The 15,580-nt window shown below is 55.4% G+C and overlaps 1 protein-coding gene across 3 annotated transcripts in view; it reads left to right on the top strand.

Annotated features, from left to right (window-relative positions):
- The first annotated feature begins 2,037 nt into the window (after positions 1 to 2,037).
- FBXL18 (F-box and leucine rich repeat protein 18) overlaps positions 2,038 to 15,580 on the top strand; it is a 37,878-nt gene continuing 24,335 nt past the window's right edge. Inside the window, exons 1-3 of one of the 3 annotated variants that reach the window (XM_059155635.1) lie at positions 2,038 to 2,198; positions 8,116 to 8,331; positions 11,222 to 12,765. In XM_059155635.1, coding sequence (XP_059011618.1) covers positions 2,181 to 2,198; positions 8,116 to 8,331; positions 11,222 to 12,765 — 1,778 coding nt within the window. In that variant the 5' untranslated portion in view covers positions 2,038 to 2,180. The remainder of the gene's footprint in view (positions 2,199 to 8,115; positions 8,332 to 11,221; positions 12,766 to 15,580) is intronic. The other 2 variants (XM_059155637.1, XM_059155636.1) reach the window with 2 other exon arrangements.

The raw sequence follows: 15,580 nt of genomic DNA, 5'->3' as shown, positions 1-15,580 counted from the left end.
AAACATAGCGTCTCTCCTGATCGGATTGGGGCTTCCAGATGTGGGGCGAAGATCACATGGAAGCCGGAGGCATGGGCGGTTAAAGAATTCACCTGAGGCAGAACACAGGAGACAGAAGTTTATTGAATACACCGGCAAGGGAGTGGCAGGCAAGATGGCAAAGCAGAGACCATTTGCCAGGAGGCAGTGGGTGGGGGCTGTTTTTAAAGGGAGAAGGTGAAGAGGAATGGCGATGTAGAGCCTTTTCCCTTTTTTGGTAACTGTGCCCGGTTGTAAGTAGAGCACTGGAGAGTTAGGGCCTGTGGATAGTTTGAGGTAGGTCATGTGATGGGTCTGTCTGCATTCAGCCCAGGGGGTCGCTGTGGGCCCTTTCTACATTCCTCCGCTCAGGCCTGTTTGCTGAACAGTGGCCTCTACCCTGGGGGACAGAAAGTAAACACCCCCACCACAATGAAAAACATACCTGATTACAGATTGTAGGGGAAAAGGAAGGGTCAGGAGTTAGGACAGGAGGAGAAACATCAGCCTCGGACACTGCTGATGCCTACCCAGGTTATAGTTCTGCCTGAAGTTGTGTATTTAACTGCGGACTAGAACATGAACTCTTTGAGACAAGGACTGTGCCTGCCCCCAGGACAGTCCACCCACAGAAGGAGCTCATCAAAGGTCTCTTGATAGGAACAGGCTCAACCCAGTGGGGTTGGGAGGTAAATGAGGCCTGGGGGAGAGTGTATGAAACCTGAAGCACTAGGTTGTTTAAGTGTCCCCCAAAGATTCCTGTCCGCCCAGAACCTCAGAATACGGCCTTATTTGGAAACAAGCTCTTTGAATACGTCCCTAGTTAAGGTCGTGTGGTGTCTTTATAAGAAAGGATACAGGGCGCCTGGGTGGCTCAGTGGGTTAAAGCCTCTGCCTTCGGCTCAGGTCATGATCCCAGGGTCTTGGGATCGAGCCCCACATTGGGCTCTCTGCTCGGCAGGGAGCCTGCTTCTCCCTCTCTCTCTGCCTGCTTCTCTGCCTACTTGTGATCTCTGTCAAATTAATAAATACAATCTTAAAAAAAAAAAAAAAAAAAAAGAAAGAAAGGATACATGGCCTTTGGTGCGCGCACACACACACAAACACACACACAGAAAGGAAGATGGCCCCGCAAAGACAGAGGCAGAACTTGGGAGTAAGGCCCCTGAAAGCCAAGGGCCTCCAAGGATGCTGGCCGCTACCCAAAGCTAGGAAGAGCCAGAAGAGATGCTTCCAGCAGTTGGAACACGGCCCAGTCGACATCTTCACTTCCTACGTCGGGCCTCCACAACTGAGAGAATACATTTCTATGGTTTTAGATCCCCCAGGCTGTGGTACTTGGTCCCATCAGCTGCAAGAAACCTATACATGCTCAGGGTCACCCCCCAGTGTTCCCCACGGATTTTTCTTCCTAAATGGTTTTTACGTGCAAAGAGTTATGGGTGAGCACACATCCATTCTCACGTTCATCTACCCCGCCAGCATTTATTCGGTGCCGATGACATGTCAGGGAGCATCCCCAGGTTCCCGCAATCCTGCCGCTGAGTACAGGGAGAGAAGCACCAAACAACAAACAAAAGAGAGAAAAAAAAAAGAAAAGAAAAAGAAAAAAAGAAAAGGACACAGTAGGTCAGACAGCGCATAGAGCTATGGAGTAAAATAGAAGATAAGGGGTAAGTTTAGGGGTGGGTGTGGACGGCAGGGAGGAGGTGATGCCCTTTGCCGCGGGATGGTCCGACATGTGGTTCCTGCACACTTGCAGGCATGGGGACGTACATGCCAAGGCCCGGAGGCAGCAGAGTGCTCGGCCGGCCAGGGGAGACCAGTGTGGCTGGAAAGGCGCAGTCAAGGAGCAGAGGAGGGGGAGCCCAGGTCAGAGAGGTTGCGGCGGAGGCAGCGGCGCCTGACCCGGCGCCCCGGGACTCAACCCGCGCCCTAGCAAGGCCCCAAGCAGCAGCGCCACACCCAACATGGCGGCCGCGCATGGCTCGCCGGCTGGCGAGCGGAACTGCGTACGGCAGGCGCCGGAAGTGGCGGGAGGCCCCGCCCCCTACCAGGGTCTCTGTGGAGCCGCGGACGCGCCGGCTTTGAGCATCCCTGGCTGGCCGGGGGGAAGCCCTGGGGCTGCGGCTCCGGCGGCCGCGGCCCCGCCCGCCTTCGACATGGCCAGCTCCGGAGAGGTACGGCCGGCGCCTCTCTCCGCTCTCCTTCCTGCCCCGCGGCCTTGGCTCCGCTCGGGCCTTCCCATCCCGCCCCGGTCCCCTTTGCGTCCTTTCCATCGAGCCCCCTGACCCGCTCCATCCTTCCGGTCCCGACCGCGACCCGGCCCTCTGCTTCCCACCTTGACTTCGACCTCAACCCCGGTCGCGCTTGGCCCTTTCCGCCCTGAGCCTGGCGTCGGCCGGGTTTGGTCCTTCCTGACCGGACCGTGGCCTCGGCCTCGGCCGCCTCGCGGGTTCCTTCCCATCCTTAACCTGGCCTTGCCCCTTGCCCCATCCTGCGTCGCTCCGCCCCTCAGGCCCTCACCCTGTTGCGAAGTCACAAGCTCTTTTCTCTTGGGATGACCGCCAGAGTTCTTCCCCGCCTCTGCACCCCAGAGTTCCATGCTGCTGTAGGCCTCTCAAGCCATTTTCCCATGCACGTGGGCTCAGCCCTTGGAGCTATGAGACGTTCAGCTTCCATGTCCACTCTGCACCCCATCCTCTATGTCTGAATGCTCCGAAAGTCCCCACTTTTCTCTGCGCCTGCTTGTTGCGTGACTTGGGGGCTAATGGAGGAAAAGCCATTTTACCTGGGAGACTTTTGGCTTACCCCGGAATTCCTTTCCCCCATGCTCCACAAGTCTGGGACTGAGTCCCTGTAAGGTGGTGCAAGGTAATTTATCTGCAGACCAGGGTATGTGGGATCTGGACTCTGATTAGCATCTTTTCATTTGTTGCTTCCTGCCTATCTTTATGTGTACTTGTGGCTACCTGTGTGTCTGTTTATCATCTGGGACTTGTACCTTTGAGTGCACTGTTTTAGGGGCTTACCTGTGCTCTGGGGAACAGGAGTCAGAGGGTCAAGCGTTTTCTTCGAAAACGTTTGGGGCTGAGGTTGCTGACCGTTTTTTTCACTCGAAGTGAGTTTGGCTTAGAAGTGGCCCCTAGATTGAGGGGGAGGGTGTGGGACACACCTGCAGACTGGTGGTGGGATTAAAGGGTCAGAAAGCCACAGCTCTTTAAGGAATAGTTACGGAGTAGCCTGGCTGTGTTAGCAAATTACAAGTGTGTACTTGCGGGAGCTGGGGGCGCTGGTACCTTGTTCTTCCGGGGTCCTGGCACAGAGGGGCCTCTGTTCCTTGACACATATGAATGACCTGGCCAGTGAGGCCTCTTATTTCTTCGTGGACGTCTCATTCTACCCTGGATGTGGAGATCAAGGTCCCTTCTGGGATGTTCTATTTATTATTTATTGATATATAGCTTGCACGCCGTGAAATTCACCGTTTTGGTTTCTTTTCTTTTTTTTTTTTTTTAAAGATTTCATTTTTTTAGTTGACAGACAGAGACCGCGAGAGCAGGAACACAAGCAGGGCACCAGGGAGAGGGAAAGCAGGTTTTCCACTGAGTAAGGAGCCCAATGCAGGGCTGGATCCCAGAACTCTGGGATCAAGACCTGACCTGAAGGCACACGCCCAACGACTGAGCCACCCAGGCGCCCCAAAATCCACAGTTTTAAAGTGTGTGTGTGTCTAAAGTAAGCTTTATGCCCAGTGTGAGGCTTAAACTCACAACCCTGAGATCAAGAGTTGGAGGCTCCATTGACTGAGCCAGTCAGATGCCCAAAGCAGTTTTAAAAAAATACATTTGCAAGGTTGTGCAGCTCTTCCCACTACAGGATTCCAGAGTGAGGTGGTCTTACCTTGAAAGTCATTACTGGCTTTAACACGTGGACACTCAGGATTACTCCCGGAGTTTCTCATAGTGCTTCAAACGATTCTGAAGCAGCGGTCTGTTGACTCATCTGGTTCAGTGCTTCTTTTTCTTGGAAATTACAAAGTGATCCCTGTTCCAGAGCCGTTCTTGGCCTAGGGAGGAGATAAGCAAGCAGGCAAACCGTGACAAATGAGGCTGGAGCGGGAGGAGGGTACCTGATACAGCAGGAGGGGGGCAGGGTGAGGGTGAGTTGAGCCTGTCTGGCTGAGGCTGGGAGGGCTTCATTGTGTTCGAGCCTTTGAGCCCAAGTTCTGAAAGTAGCAGTTTTCCTGTGTGGTGGCATGTCCGGTAGAGGGAACAGCTTGTGGGAAGGCTTGGAGGCATGAGGGAGGGCATGTTCCAGAAATTGCCACCTGGAGAAGCAGAGACCTAGGAAGTGGGCAGAGTGTGGGGCGGAAACCCATACAGTTGTGCTCCTCTTTTGATTGACCTTGTATTTTATAATGCCAAAGATGTTATGTATAACAATGTCGCATCATGAAAGTGTGCTGTGTTGTACCCACTGCCCAGTTCTTTAAGAAACATTTCTTTTCCATTTAATGTTTATTCTTTTCGTTTGTTTGTTTTTTTTAAGTAAGCATTACGCCAAACATGGGGCTTGAACTTAGAACCCTGACATCAAGAGTCACATGTTCCACTGCCAGCCAGCCAGATTGTACCCCCTCGCCCCCCACTCCCCAACCAATGCCCAGTGTTTACAGTTAACACGTGACCAGTCTTGTTTCATTTCTGTCTCTCCCTTTGGCTCATTCATTCCAGACAACTCATCAGTTGGTTTGTGAATTCTGTGGTTTCTTTGGGTGCCTGAGGGGTAAACATCTGGGAGGGGGATTTTTTTTGGCAGATACTGAAGTTTTAGTACCTAATTTTTCCTCTATCTTTCAGTTCTTAAAAAAAAAAAAAATTGTGAGATGTTACATTCTGAAAAGTGCATTACATTCTTTTTAACCCTTATGCTTCATACCACACCTGTAAGTGGCCATGATCTGGTTCTAAACATACGGTTCCCAGAGGTGCCAGAGAAAGACCACATGTCCGTCCTCATTCCTGGACTGATTTCCACAGGTCACAGGGGATGCCTGTCCTGGATCTTTCAGGAAGCCCCAGCAGCCCTTCTCTTGTGGTGGGAAGAGCAGTTTAGCTGGTCAAGCCCAGCCAAAGGCTACTCAGGCTACTTACCTAATTTTTTTTTTTTCAAGCCCCAGTGTGGGGCTTGAACTCACGACCCCAAGATGAAACGTCATGTGCTCCTTATCTAACGGTTTTGAGATGGAGAGTGGGTCTGCCAAGTTCCGCCAAGGCTGAAAACACATGGTTCCGAGGGGCAGAGGGAAGCGAGGGTGGTCGTTTACGGGTGTGTGTGTGTGTGGAATTGCGCGCACTCTCTGGGTTACAGGTTTTGTTTCATTCCTTCCCAGGGATCATTCCTTGTTTGCTCTTGGCCTCTGCAGAGCTTCTGGCTTTCCTGGGGAAAAGCTGTGTGTGTGGACTTAGAAACCACAGGTCCTTGGCTTGGAAAACCTGGATTCCAGGCAAAAGACTTGACTGTTGCAAACCTGGCAGCCTCCGCCCAGGATCGGCCTTTGGAGACCAGGGGCAGCCAGCTGCTCCCAAGTGCCTGCATTTGGGAGCAGAGAATGTGGGGAAAATCACCTTGTGGGGTGTGCTGAGACTGGACAGAAGGGGCTGGAACTGAGTTCCTGCCCACCCCCCACTTTTTTTCCCTAAATGAGCGCTCCATGCCCAGTGTGGGGCTTGGGGTTTGAACTCACAACCCTGAGATCAGGAGTCACACGCTCTACTGTCTGAGTCAGACAGGTGCCCCTATAACTTCTGGGTAGGTTTTTTTTGTTTGTTTGTTTGTTTGTTTGTTTTGTTTTGTTTTTTAAGATTTTTATTTATTTATTTGACAGAGAGAGATCACAAGTAGGCAGAGAGGCAGGCAGAGAGAGAGAGAGGGAAGCAGGCTCCCCGCCGAGCAGAGAGCCCGATGCGGGACTCGATCCCAGGACCCTGGGATCATGACCTGAGCCGAAGGCAGCGGCTTAACCCACTGAGCCACCCAGGCGCCCCTGGGTAGGTTTTAAGAGAAATTCAGTTTTAGTGATGTCCTGTGAGGCCGGAGCTTCAGACAGTGTTCTGCCCCATGTTCTCACAGCTCCGAGAAGGGCTTCTTAACTTTGATGAACCTGCAGATGGGGATGAGGACATCCCCTATCGAGCCTAGCCTCAGGCTGCTCCGTGGATTCAAGCTGTCCCTCCCTCTCTCCCTAAGCCCTCTCCCTGCCCGACCCCCCCCCCCCCCCCGCCCCTGCCTTGTTAGCTTTGCCTGATAAGGACCCTTCTGGTTGGAGCCTCTCCCCACAGATGGAGTCCCTGAGTCTGGGGTGGGGTCTGGGACTCTGATCCCCATGACTGGCTCTGGGAAGCACTGAGCTAAGGAAAGTCACTAATGGTTGAGAACGGTAGTCCCAGAATAGGGCACCCCCGAGCACTTGGACTTGGGGGCCGTCGCAGACCTCAGGAGTAGTGAGACAGGACTAAAGCCACCTCAGTTGGAAAGGGGAGCAGGGAGGGCTGCCTCTTGCAGAGAAGGGAACGCGGGCAGGGCCAGCGCTGTGAAACAGGGGGACGTATTTGTGACGACCCTCTACCAGGCCTGGGGAGGGCCTGGCAGGCCTGGAGCTCGTCAGGACCGAGTAGAGGGGTGCCGCAATCAGAGTGCCTGGGAAACCCCTGGAGGCTGCGTGGGGGGTGTGCAGCGGCTCTCCCGCCCCGGGGTTCACGGTTGCCATGGCAGCAGCAGGGCTTTCCAGGCCTCAGAGCTTCCATCCTTGCAAATATGTGCAGAAGAAAAGTCAGGCCGGAGGAGGAGGGCTCACAGACAGAACCGCTGCAAACGGGCAGGAGAAATAATCCCGTTGCTGTCTCCTGGGAGTGGTCCGGCAGGCATCCCTGCAGGGCGGTTTGGGGGGGCTGGACCCCTTCCGGGGCGTGCTGGGAAGATACAGGGGTCCCTCCCCACCATGGGTTTCCCCTCAGAGCCTCCAGTTACTTGGTCCTTGATTTGGGGATTTCATGTCCCACCAACCCCGGGCGGAACCCCTCCCTCTTGGTTGTACGCATCAACCCGGGAGTGGCGGAAGGCCTGTGTTAGAGAAGAAAACCTTTTGCAGATAGCTACCAGAACAAACTGAAATGTGGGCACGTCTTGCGGGAGATACCAACACAAGTTCCTAGCCAGAAAGTGTGATAAGCACACGGAGTGTGCTCCGTGGCACACTCCCTGTTAGCTAGTACCGATCTGAGGATGGAAAAACATTAGCAGGTGCTGTTTCTTCTTCATAAGGACTTGATGGTCTCATTCTCTGGCTTTTCTCACCCTTAATGCCAGGGCTGGGAAGAGCTGCCCCCGCTGCCGGCTGAGGGCTGGGTGTCCATCACAGCAACCCCAAGAGGCAAAGACACTGTTGTCACCCCCCCGGTTCTTCCTAGTTCTTTTCTTTTCTTTCTTTTTTTTTTTTTTTAAAGATTTTGTTTATTTATTTGACAGACAGGAATCACAAGTAGGCAGAGAGGCAGGCAGAGGGTTGGGGGAAGCAGGCTCCCTGCTGAGCAGAGAGCCCGATGTGGGACTCTATCCCAGAACCCTGGAATCATGACCTGAGCCGAAGGCAGAGGCTTTAACCCACTGAGCCACCCAGGCACCCCCACTTACTGTTTCTTGATAGAATTCTCCCACTTAAGCGTTTTTAAGAATCTAGAGTGACACTGGGACAGCGGGAGGATAGCAGCTTTCCTAAGCCAATAGGCTTGGTCTCTGGTCGTAAGTTGAGTCTGAAACACGTCAGACTTGATAGTCTGGAGCCCTTTAGTAGGAAAAAGTCCTTAAATTTGGAAAAGAATTGAAATTTCGTTTTGAATCTCCTACTCTTGAAGAGAGACCTGGTGGGCAGATCTGAAAGGGGCTTCTGATGTGGTCAAGATTTTTGGGAAAAGGACCTTCTTTCCCACAGACTGTGGTGAGGACTGCTCTTGGTGTTTGTCCTTGGCCGAGGAGGCCAGGTTGAAGGCCACCGTCGGGGATCCTGTGGGAATTCGATGTTGTCCTTATTTGCAGGACACATCCAACGATGACGACGTGCCTCCTGCAGCGGCCGCCATGGCGGCGGGCTCCCACCTTCTCGGCTTCTCGGACGAGATCCTGCTGCACATCCTGAGCCATGTGCCCAGCACAGACCTGGTTCTGAATGTTCGGCGCACCTGCCGGAAACTGGCGGCACTGTGCCTGGACAAGAGCCTCACCCACACCGTGCTGTTGCAGAAGGACTACGAGGTGAGGTGTGGTCATGGGGGTGGGGATGGCCCACGTGGCCACCCAAGGACTAGCCAGGCAGTAGGGCGGCCGCGTGGCTGGTGACAACGTGGGTGGGCCCTCAGAGTCCTGACCGGCTCAGCCTCTGAGACATCCAAGGTGATGAAAGTTAGAGGCCTAGAGGTGCTGGTAGCGGGCTGCCCAGCAGTGGGGACGTGGGCCTGGTGGAGGCTGTGCTGGGAGGGAGCTGGACTTCCCGGTGGATGCCCAGGAGTAGGTTCTGGAACTTTTTTGGTGGTGTGGGGAGGCCCCAGCAGCTGTGTGTGGGCCTTCAGCTGCCTTATACTCTCCAGGCCAGGCTTCTAGGTGTCTGTTCTTGTGATGGGCAGGACAGGTGTCACCTTGTGCTTTTTCCTGGCCTGGGTAGGGTGCTGGGGTGCCCAGGGTACAATTTCCATCCAGGGCTGGGCCGTTTCTCTATCTTCTTTCCAGAAGCCACTGCTAGGGCTTTTTTTTTGTGGAGTTCTAGGAGTCCTCTTAGAATTTCGGATCCTTTGTTGGATACCCGTATTGTGAGTATCTTCTCTTGGAGTCTGTGGCTTGCCTTTCTTTTTCTTTTTTTTAAACAGTGTCTTTTTTTTTTTTTTTTTTAAGATTTTATTTATTCATTCAACACAGAGAGAGAGATCACAAGTAGGCAGAGAGGCAGGCAGAGAGAGAAGACGAAGCAGGCTCCCCACTGTGCAGAGAGCCTGATGCGGGGCTCAATCCCAGGACGCCGGGACCATGACCTGAGCTGAAGGCAGCCAGGCACCCCTGTCTTTTGAAGAGAATAAGCGTTTAAGTTGAAGTCCACTTTACTGATTTTTTTTTTTTTTTTGAGTTTTTGTTTTTTGAAACCAGTTGAAGGAAGGTCTTAAACCTGAGGTTGTGAAGATCTCCTACTTTCTCTAGTAGAAGTTTTTTAGCTTTAGCTCTTATGGTAGGCATGTAATCCCTGATGTGTTAAGTCTCTGTATGTGGTGTGAGGTAAGGATCGAGGGTTCCTTCCTTTGTATATGGCTCTTCAGTTGTTCCAGCATCACGTATGGACAAGGTTGTCCTTCCCTCAATATTGCCTTGCGAATTTTTTAATGATGTGAGTAAATTTTAATTCCAGTATAGCTAACATACAGTGCTATGTTAGTTTCGGACGTAGATCATTTGGTTCTCAGCACGAGTGCACTGCTCAGTCGCCGTCCCCTCTTCACTATCCACTGCCCACCTCCCCTCGGTCACCATCACTTTGTTCTCTGTAGTTAAGTCTGTTTCTTGGTTTGTCTCTCCCTCTTCTTTACCTTTGCCCTTTTGTTTCTTCAGTTCACCTATGAGTGAAATCATACAGTATTTGTCTTTCTCTGACTTGTTGCCCTTAACATTATACTCCCGAGCTCCATGCACGTTGTTGCAAATGGCAAGATTTCATTCTTTTTTGTGATTGCCTTGCAACTTTTGTGGAAAAGTTAACCGACAACATATCTTAAAGATAACAATAAAGATCTTGACAGGAATCCGCATTTTAGGAGGCTGTGGGGGGGATTCCTTGGTGAAGCTATGCATTTGAACCCTGGGTGAGGCCCCTCCAGAGCTTGGTTCTCTCGGTGAGAGCGGGCTGTGCTCCTCTCTGCTGGGGGAGTGTGGGTGTGCCGGGAGGCTGAGCTGAGTCCCCAGAGCCAAGGTCAGGCTCCCTGCCTGGGAGCGTTCTTGGCTGGAGAGGGAGGGGCAGGTGCCCCAGCACAATGTCACAGCACCATGTATCAGGACCCCTGATGTGCGTGTCCTATGCCTGCTTGGCCATGTGTGCATGAGTCTACCTTAGAGAAGTGACCGAGATGCACGGACATCACGTGTGTGGGCGCTCGAGGCAGGGGTGCTGTTGAAGGCCTCCTTGGCGGCGGCTGGGATGTCCTGCTGTTGGCCCCTGAGTTCCCTTGCTAGATGTACCATGGCTTGCCTAACCAGATCACGGCAGGTGTTTGAGGAATATTTAATGATGTGAAAATGCATCGGGTTTCCAGGGCACAATTCCACTGTGTGATTCAGGAAACCTCACGTAACAACATTTACCATCTCCACCATTTTTAAGTATGTGCTGCTGTATCATGTACGGTACGTCCATTTGTGGTGATGTGCTACCGTCACCAGCATTCCTAGAACTTTTCCATCACCCTGAACAGAAAGTCTGGATCCCGAGAGCAGTAACTCCCTATTCCCCTTTTCCCCAGCCCCTAGTAACCTCGGTTCTGCTTTTTGCTTGTGAGTGTGCCTCTTCTGGATAATCGTGTAAGTGGGGTCACACAACATGGGATCTTTTAGGACTGGTTTCTTTCCCCTTGTGCGACGTCAAGGTTCACCCCCTATGGCGTGTGTCGGAGCTTTGCTTCCTTCCGTGGCTATGTGGTCTTTCCTTGTATGTGCAGACCACGTTGTGCTTACCCATCTACTGGTGGACATTGGGTGGTTTCATCTGTGACTAGGGCTGCTGTGAACATCGGGGAGCATGGAGTGAGTCCCTCTTTTTCCCATTCCCTCGGGCGCACGCCTAGGAGGGGAATTGCCGGGGCCCGTGGTCACTCCATGTCAGTTTTTTGAGGAACCACCACACTTTTCCACACCAGCTGCACCATGTTTAGGCTCCCACCTAGCTGGGGACTGTGGGAGGTGAGCATGTGGGAGGGGAAGGAGCGGCCAGCCCTCCTCTCCAGTGTACCTCCTCCGCTGGAGTAGTGAGCCCCTGCGGGGCCCCTCGGGGCTCCCCGATTGTCGTGGGGGAGGGTGTGACCCGAGGACGAAGGAGAAGGAGTCACTTGGGTGCCTTTGGTCCCTTTCCTTTGTTGACCGCCCCCCGGCCTTTCCTGGGCCTTCCCTGCAGGCGAGCGAGGACAAGGTGAAGCAGCTGGTGAAGGAGATCGGCCGGGAGATCCAGCAGCTCGACATGGCCGGCTGCTACTGGCTGTCGGGCGCCACCATCGAGCATGTGGCCCGCTGCCGCAGCCTGGTGAAGGTGAACCTCTCGGGCTGCCACCTGACCTCCCTGCGCCTCTCCAAGATGCTCTCAGCCCTGCAGCAGCTGCGCTCCCTGGCCATCGACGTGAGCCCCGGCTTCGACGCTGGCCAGTTGAGTGGCGAGTGCAAGGCCACGCTGAGCCGTGTGCGGGAGCTCAAGCAGACGCTGTACACGCCGTCCTATGGCGTCGTGCCCTGCTGCACCAGCCTGGAGAAGCTGCTGCTCTACTTTGAGATCCTGGACCGCACGCGCGAGGGTGCCGTCCTGTCGGGCCAGCTGATGGTGGGCCAGAGCAACGTGCCGCACTACCAGAACCTACGAGTCTTCTATGCGCGCTTGGCGCCCGGCTACATCAACCAGGAGGTGGTGCGGCTCTACCTGGCTGTGCTCAGCGACCGCACGCCTGAGAACCTGCACGCCTTCCTCATCTCCGTGCCTGGCAGCTTCGCCGAGAGTGGGGCCACCAAGAACCTGCTGGACTCCATGGCCCGCAACGTGGCGCTGGACGCCCTGCAGCTGCCCCGGTCCTGGCTCAATGGCTCGTCCCTGCTGCAGCACTTGAGGTTCAACAACCCCTTCTACTTCAGCTTCAGCCGCTGCGCCCTGTCCGGCGGCCACCTGATCCAGCGCGTCATCAACGGCGGGAAGGAGCTGCGCAGCCTGGCAAGCCTCAACCTTAGTGGCTGTGTCCACTGCCTGTCACCGGACTCCCTGCTCCGCAAGGCGGAGGACGATATCGACAGCAGCATCCTGGAGACGCTGGTGGCATCCTGCCGCAACCTGCGCCACCTCAACCTCTCGGCTGCCCACCACCACAGCTCTGAGGGCCCGGGCCGCCACCTGTGCCAGCTGCTGGCCCGACTGCGCCACCTGCGCTCTCTGTCCCTGCCTGTCTGCTCTGTTGCCGACTCGGCGCCGCGGGCCGACCGTGCTCCCGCCCAGCCCGCCATGCACGCCGTGCCCCGCGGCTTCGGCAAGAAGGTGCGCATCGGCGTGCCGTCCGGCCCTGGCCCCTTCCCGGGCCAGGCGGGCCCCCAGCCTTCCTCCGTGTTCTGGTCCCTGCTGAAGAGCGTGCCCTTTCTGGAGCGCCTCGAGCTGATCGGGTCCAACTTCTCCTCCGCCATGCCACGCAACGAGCCCGCCATCCGCAACTCCCTCCCGCCCTGCAGCCGGGCGCAGAGCGTTGGGGACTCGGAGGTGGCCGCCATCGGGCAGCTGGCCTTCCTGCGGCACCTGACGCTGGCGCAGCTGCCCAGCATCCTGACGGGCTCCGGGCTGCTCAGCATCGGCCTGCAGTGCCAGCAGCTGCAGTCCCTCTCGCTGGCCAACCTGGGCATGATGGGGAAGGTGGTCTACATGTCCGCCCTGTCGGACATGCTGAGACACTGCACGCGGCTGAAGGACCTCAGGTGAGAGGGCCCTGGCAGCTCCTGGGCGGTCTGCGTGCCCCTCGGAGGTGGGAGGGGCGGTGGGGGCGCGTGGGTGGCCCGGCCTCTCGTTTGGTGGGTATTCGTGCAGCTGAGCCCATCTGCCAGGGTGGCCTCTAGTGGCTGAGGGTCTGGGCGGGACTGACAAGGGCCTCGCAGCAGGGGAACCGTCGGGGAGGCGGCGGTGGGGCTGAGCCCAGGGAGGGCAGGTGGGAGGCGGGAAGCAGGGCCTGACTGGGTCCTCATCGTGGTGGCTGTGAGTGATCACGGTCGTGCTACAAGATGCTGCTGCGTGCGCAGTCTTTCTCCGTCCTGGTGACTGCCCCACGAGGTGGCTGCTCTCGTTCCTGTGTGGCAGAGCTGGTAAGTGGAGGGGGGGTGCACCGGGAGGCCAGCCTGGGGCTTTCTGTCCAATTTTGTGATGCTCAGAGCTACGAGTCCGTGAGTTGGGAGACTTGAGACAGAAGAGATCCTTGTATTCTGGGAAACTAGGCAGCAAGTACCATAGCCTGCCTGGTCTTGTGAAAACGTGTGTCCCAAACCACCTCGCTGAGGTGAGAGGACTTCAGCCAGCAGAGGGCGTGGGCCAATTTCCGGTTGAGAATGGTTCCCCCGCCTCCCCACTGGCAGGCGCCCCACCTGCCAGTTCTCAGGAGGGGCTGGGATGGAGGAGCTGGAGAGAGGGGTGTCGAAGTGGGGGCCACACACGGTTGGGAGGTGACGGGGGCCTGGAGCAAGAGGCAGTCTGATCGGAGAGAGGCGGGCAGAATCCACCTAGGCTGTTGTCCTAAGAGCCCAGACATGAAATGGACTCCTACTGAATGGAGCTGTGGAGTGAGGGGTGTTCTCGGGAGGACCTGGCATTTGGAGGGGAGGGCTCTGTTGACTTGAGACGTGTTTGAAAATCTGGACAGAGCTGATCTTGCAAAACTGCAGTTTCCCAGAAACTACTGGACAGGTACGGCGGCGGCGGGCCCCAGCTCTAGTAGGGCTTCAGGTTGGGGAGGAAGTGACAATGGGCATAGGTCTGTTAGCTGGTCTCTCCGTCAGGCTGGAGCTATGGGGCAGGGGGTGGGGGCGGCACCAGTGGGCCCCGAAACGTGTCCTCATCCCCATGATGGTTATTAACACGCTTTGTGCCTTTGATGAGGGCCAGGTGCTCAGCCAGTGGCTTTCGGGCCCCGTCTCCTTTAAACTTGGTGACAGCCCTTCATCGTTCCCATGTCACAGATGAGGTGGCAGAAGCTTGAGGGAGGAGCTGAGGTTCACCTTGCTCAGTGTGACTCTGGAGCTTGACCTTGGCTCCAGAACTGTATAAAAATGGAGATACCTGTGTCTTTGCAGACCTCCACTCTCCCCTCAGAGAGTGTCATGGGACAGGAAATGGACCAGTTTTGAACTGGAGCTGGCAGAGTGCTTTGCTGTTCACACTGGGGAGTGTTGCAGACCTCCACTGCACACTGTGTCTGCCCTGCTTCTGTTCCCCGCTCCAAGCACAATACGGACACTGCGGCCCCCTGAGGCCCTGCTCATCGGGGGTGAAAGGCCCAGGGTCTGACCCCAGCCTTCCACGTGGTGGAGCAGGCGTTCTTCTGCCGAGTTGGATCCGCATGGCCTGGACCTGCAGCTCAGGACCTCGGCTGGAGTTTTCACAAAGCCCAGCATTTGGCACTTTTTATTATGCTGTGTCCCCTGCGTTCTAGTTACACTTGGCTTTGAGAACCGTAATGCTGAGTTTTTAGAACCCCCTGGTTTGGAAACCTGAGTCAAAGTTAACTTCCTGTGAGTGTTGTTCTCCAGTGTCCGTGAGACCCTGGAGCCGCGTGCGCTGGGCTCTGGCTGTGCCTCCCCGGCCACTTCGGAGCTTGCCTGGAGGTCGTACAAGAGGTCTTGAGACAGTTAGGGATGCTCGATGGACAGAGTTGTTGTTCCCGTTGCGGGGCCTTTGGGACCCTCTGTCCTGTTCTGGGTGGGCCGGACGCTCCTGACCGCTGGCTTCCCAAGGCTCGCGGGAGTGAGGACCGCAGGCCTGCCCTTTGCATTCGGACTCTCCCCCTGCCCCGCCATGTCCCTTTTCCTGCTCGCCTCTGCCCCATTGCCTGCACCGAGTCCTCTGTGTTAACTCTCTCCGGCTTGGGCACCGCTCCTGCCAGGGTGGGGCGGAGGAGGGGCCCTGACCACAGCGGGCAGCTGCCACCACTGCCTGCACAGGAGGGGCCTTTCCAACTTCTGAGGCGCCCGCATCTGCCTTCTTGCCCGCGTCTGACACCAGGCATGCACGCCCTCTCTTTCCACTGGTTCTTCCCCGTCCTGCACCTTGTCCCGCCTTGCTTCTAACCATGCTATTGCGGTCACGTCACTGGCCTTTCTGGAAGAAGCGGCAGTAGGGGCATGGCCGGTAGGCCACATGTTCCTGGGAGCTGCGGACGGATCCCTGTGTTGGACAACAGAAGGCCCCACAGGCCTGCGATCCTGCTGACCGAGGGAGTCTGTGATTAGGAATTGAATGTTCCTTAATGACTGGAGCCCAAGTCAAGCATTAGAGTCAAATTTCACCAAATTCCAAGCCAGGGTGTTTCTGGATCTCTCATTTTTGCCGTCAGTGTTTTTTGCTTTCTTGCCAGCCCATTAAGCCTTATACCTTTTCTGACTGGACTGTGGTCGCACAGTTCGGTCATTGTCCGCGAGTGTTGGGTAAAAACAGAAATCAACGAAGATAAAATAAAGTAATACAGTCACGTAATTCAGCAAGTCAGAGTATTCGAAATCTCTCCCCCAAACACCTGCCTCGTGTTCA

This window comes from Mustela lutreola, chromosome 17, assembly GCF_030435805.1.
Source record: "Mustela lutreola isolate mMusLut2 chromosome 17, mMusLut2.pri, whole genome shotgun sequence".
In the NCBI taxonomy this organism is placed as follows: Eukaryota; Metazoa; Chordata; class Mammalia; order Carnivora; family Mustelidae; genus Mustela; species Mustela lutreola.
This window is presented reverse-complemented; position numbering and strand designations above follow the sequence as displayed.